The 4538-nt window shown below is 53.3% G+C and overlaps 2 protein-coding genes across 2 annotated transcripts, besides 2 other annotated features; both read right to left on the bottom strand.

Annotated features, from left to right (window-relative positions):
- Positions 1-101: 101 nt before the first annotated feature.
- TraAM80_09679 (uncharacterized protein) lies at positions 102-716 on the bottom strand (the record flags this gene model as incomplete). The annotated part of the gene is made up of 1 exon (XM_029386347.1): positions 102-716. One exon carries the CDS (start codon positions 714-716, stop codon positions 102-104), a length of 615 nt encoding a protein of 204 aa, XP_029233783.1.
- A 732-nt stretch (positions 717-1448) lies between these two features.
- Positions 1449-1473: a microsatellite.
- A 577-nt stretch (positions 1474-2050) lies between these two features.
- On the bottom strand, positions 2051-4153 carry TraAM80_09678 (trans-sialidase; the record flags this gene model as incomplete). Its single annotated transcript, XM_029386346.1, has 1 exon — positions 2051-4153. The coding sequence occupies one exon, from the start codon at positions 4151-4153 to the stop codon at positions 2051-2053; it is 2103 nt and encodes a 700-aa protein (XP_029233782.1).
- Positions 4154-4534: 381 nt separating this feature from the next.
- Positions 4535-4538: part of a microsatellite that runs on past the window's edge.

Here is a 4538-nt window from a genome sequence, read left to right as displayed (position 1 = left end):
ATTCTTGCTCCGCCGTTCGCGAAAACGCGAAGGCGGCACGGGTACAGCTCCCCGGAACAACGGTGGGCGCGCCCGCGAACGCGAAGCGGCCCCAGTTAAATTTAGGAAATGATTGGTCGCTCATCCTTCCCTTTGCTGGGCGGGGCGGGGCGGGCGAGGGTCAGCAAAATGGGGCGCCCCAGCGGAGCCGAGGGGGCGGCGGCCCAAGGCCCGGTACCCCACGCCAGAAGCAGCGAGCCCTCTTTCTCCACATTTTTTTTTTCATCCGCCTGTTGAGTGCGGAAGCGGCGCCATCTTCGTTCCCGGGCTGGCGGCGATCGAAATGGTTCAAACCATAGAGGGGAGGAGTGTTTTTTCTGTTTTTGCTTTTTTGGCGAGGCGGTTTGCGCGCGGGTCCAAAAAAAAAACTTAGCCCGCGCCGCCCGCCTCCCAGGCTCGCTTTTACAGACGGTTCGCTCCGCCAGAGCGTTCCCAAACCCAAGCGTCCGCCCAGGACGAGCGGCGAAACTAACTGCCCCGCATTTCGTGGCGCATCCGCACGAACCGAAACGAACACCGCCCGCGACTGAGGGCCGGTTTGCGGGGCAAGCGGTGCCGCGTGGAAGGGCGTGGCATGGCAGGAATGCGGCAGCATATTCCCTGCTGCAAGAGCAGAAGCGGCAGCCCCACTCTGCGGCCACCGCGCCACCCAGTGAGCCCCACACAATCTTCCGCATTTCTTTTATAGGCCACACGCCCCCGCAAGGCTCTGCCACGGCAACGCATAAAAGTGGAAGCAAAAACGCCCCGCCACTGTCGCCACCAAGCCACACAACCCAAAAGAAAGGCCCAAAGACGGGGCACGACAAAGTGTCTGTGCGGACGCATCCACAGCAGCAGCAAACTCAGACAAAAGAAGCCGCCTACTCCGTGCCACGCTTCAAGACAATACCCCCACTCGCAGCGCCGCACCCGTAAGTAAAGAGAGAGAACCATGGTGCACGTTCACACTCTCGTTGTGCCCTTCTTCTCCCCACCGCCATGAAAGCAGGCAGCATCCTCCACGTGCACTGCAATATGTCAAGTCGTGTGTGCCTGCAGATACAAAAATTGAAAGAGAGGAAATAGGATCAAAGCGTGTGAGGACGCACATACACACACACAGAGGAGAGGTGCAGGACGCAAAGAGGAAAAAAGTAAACAACCAAGACTCAAAATGGCACAGCAGCCTGCGCAGTGGCAAAACAAGAAAAATGATTCAACAAAAAGAAATTACTCCTAAAATATTTCTCACAAAACAAAAACAAAAAAAAGAATGTCGTGGAAGGCCCCTGTGCGATCCCCACAGTTCCACTCACATTTTGGCCGCATATAAAAATAAATTACATATTCACTTCAATTACCGAGAGCCCCCGGTGTCCAGACACCGTTTGACTTCCACAGGGACCCGCAGTGCGTTGCTGTGACTCTCATTCCTTCCTTCCTCCTTCCCTCTCCCATCGGCGGACACACAATGCCGAGAGCATCCGCAGTCGCCCAAGAGAAGCGGTTAGTTGTTGCTTTTATTCGTGTCTTTTCAAACGAATTCGATGGCCTGCGCGTCAGCCAGCACCGTGGCACAGATCCGCCCACGCCAAAAAACAGGACGTAAAAGAGAGAGTCCCGCTCCCTCCTGCGGCAACCGCAGTGCAGAGGAGCAGTGAAGCATCTCATGCTGCCAGACAAACATGCAGGCACAACGCAGTCGTCAAGAACAAACCGACAAAACAACAACCAACGAAATAACACATCCGTAAAGCAGTAAACCAACAAAATACTAAACCAATACAAAAAAAAACGGTGAATAGCCTTCAGTTATTCACAGTGGCTCGTAATACAAAAAAACAAAAGGACGGAATGAAATACATGAGGACCCCGCTGTAATGGCGCCGAGAGGAGAGCGCAATTTGTGGGTCAAAAAAAAAGAAAAATAACACAAAATGCATGTCTACATGAGACTGACTTGTAAAAGCGCGTGGAGAGACGGAGGTGCTCTCAGTAGAAACATCAACTTCCCTCCATCGGGCTCCACTCAGCACAGAACCGCAAGACCCCATAGCCCCAATAGCAGAATTAGCACCCGGAACCCATCCGCACGCGTGGAGCTGTCACTTGTACTTTGCTCAGAGGCATTGGAGTCGTCAACCGTTTTGAGTTCCTGCTCACTCAGTGGGCGGTTGTACAAAAAGGCATTCTTTACTGTCGCACTGCTGTCTTCGCTGTCGCCAAAGTAAAAATGAGAGATATCATGCCTCCGTGCCTCACGGGTTGGTAGTGTGTCGGAACTCCCCACGAGCACGCCGTCCACGTACACGAAGCCCTTGTTGTCCTGCAGCATGATCGCCACTTTGTACTCCCTCCCCGGCTCCCAAGTGCTGTTGTGTATTGTCGTGATGCCGTTGAAGACTGTCCCCCACAGTTTCTTCGTCGTGTACGATAGCCCCACAAACGTCGTGCTTTCATTGTCCTCCAGATCTGCGCTCAGTAGAAGAGCGTTGGCTTCCTCTGGAACCTCATGGATCATCACCGCCGCCACAAGAGTGAACTTGTTGTTCGCAAAGTAGTACGGCTGGTTCTGACCCAGTTTGCCCACCGGCCACTCCGCCCCCGCTCCTGCGTCTTCGAACGTCGCACCCCACCCGTCGTTTGCCAGTTTTCCATTCGTTGCAGTTGCGTTCACGCCGAGGTACTCGTCTTCCCATGTTTTGCTGTCAGCTGACTTCCCAGACAAAAACCCAACCAGCCCTTTGATGGGAATAGAACCGTTACATACCCCCTTTACTGTTCGAGGGTTGGGGCTGCCAGCGGTTTTGCATGCGAGCAGGGCATTGTCCTTTTCTTTCCAAGCCTTCACCACGCTCTTTATCTGCTTCAGCGTCCCAGTCAGGTTCACAGCGACAAGACTGTATGAATCTCCGTTCTTCTTCTCGTACTGTAGAATCAACTCCTTCTTATCGGCTCCGTACAGCAGGGAGCTGGCGGCAGCATCATCACCTTCACGAGAAACCGGCCCAACGTCATGCACACGGGCATTGTCTGTCATCCAAAGATGCAGCCGACCCTCTCCCTTCTCCTCAGAATACACCGGCGTGGTGAGCAGCATCACCTCCGTTTCTTCAACCTCTGCAGTGGTGAAGCTGCTCCGGACGCCGTCCCGTTTTCTATCACGTGAGTTGCCCCACACGCGGGAAATTGGCGCACCGTTCGCGTACCAACTTGTACCAGCCCTAGTGGACTCGTACACGTCGTAGGAGCCTCGCTCACAGGGAGCCATCATGAGGAGTTTCTGGTCTTCACCCCACTCCACAATTGATGGATCTTTGCAGTCCTCACCGGCCGTGTCCTGTGAAAGCTCCCATTTCTTCTCTGACGGGGTGAAACGCATAGACAACAAAACATTTTTCCCTTCATTGTTTGTAGCCTGCATGGGAAACACAAGCGTACCGTCACTCAGCACAAGACCCGACCCTCCGCTGCCAACCAACCGAGTCAAAGATCCATGAGTTTCAGATTCAATCTGCACTGCATGGGTCTCACCCCATTGAATTCTTTTTTCCTCATCATTGGTTCCACTGACTGCTCCCTTCACCAGCAAAAGCTTCCAGCCATTTTTACCGGAAACTTCAGATTCAGATCTTGCGCGGCTGTATTTTCCCAGCAGCATGTAGACATCGCCGCCACGTACAATTGTGGTTGGCTGCACTATCTCCGGTGCATTGCTGCCAGCCACATCATTTGTCTCTTCAAGCTGCATACAAAATAGACTTGCGTCTGTCGTCGGGATCTCCTTTGCGGAATCAGAAATTTGATGGAGGAGCACCGATGCAATACCAGCAAAGCTGGAGGCTTCTTCGCTGCCTTCTTTCTTCTTGCACTGAGCTTCAGCAACAGCAAACACATGCTCCCCAACCCTCACAAGGCTGCGCAGACGGAGTGAAGTGACTGATGCACCAGCTTCTCCAATTTCTTTCCATTTCGCACCAGATACATTCGTCGTACTGTCAAATGGATTAATAGCCACATTTGAATTACTCTTTGCAGTGACCACAACCGCACTGCAGAAGCACATCGACAGCATGCAAAGGGGGAGAAACAGCAGCGCAGAAGAAAACAAATGCCGCGGCATGCTGGACATGTGTCGTTGCTCTCTCTCTCTCCCTTCCCTCCTTGTGCTGGATCCACTCAAACCGCAACGATTGTGTGTGTGGTGACTGCAGAACCCTCAAAGTACAAGCAGCCAGTAGCGTTTGTTCTCTTTTCTTCGTGTGTTTGTGGGATAAACAAAAAAGTAAGGTAACGCCAATATATATAACAATAGGCACCGCCCGCGCCCACAGTTGGGCACACCGCAAAAAAAAAAAACCATAACAAAGGCTGCAGAATCACACACTCACCGCCCCCCACAAGAGACGGCAGCCGCAAAGACGGCTGGCGGTAGCAGCAACTGTTGTGCGCAGCCCTGAAGAAACACCCACACGCACCCGCACGGAGAGTCTGCAGTGTGGGACGCCCCCTGCAGA

This window comes from Trypanosoma rangeli (assembly GCF_003719475.1).
Source record: "Trypanosoma rangeli strain AM80 chromosome Unknown Tra_15.4_contig_00648, whole genome shotgun sequence".
Classification (NCBI taxonomy): domain Eukaryota; phylum Euglenozoa; class Kinetoplastea; order Trypanosomatida; family Trypanosomatidae; genus Trypanosoma; species Trypanosoma rangeli.
Note: the sequence above shows the minus strand (reverse complement) of the source record. Positions and strands in the feature narration are given on the sequence as shown.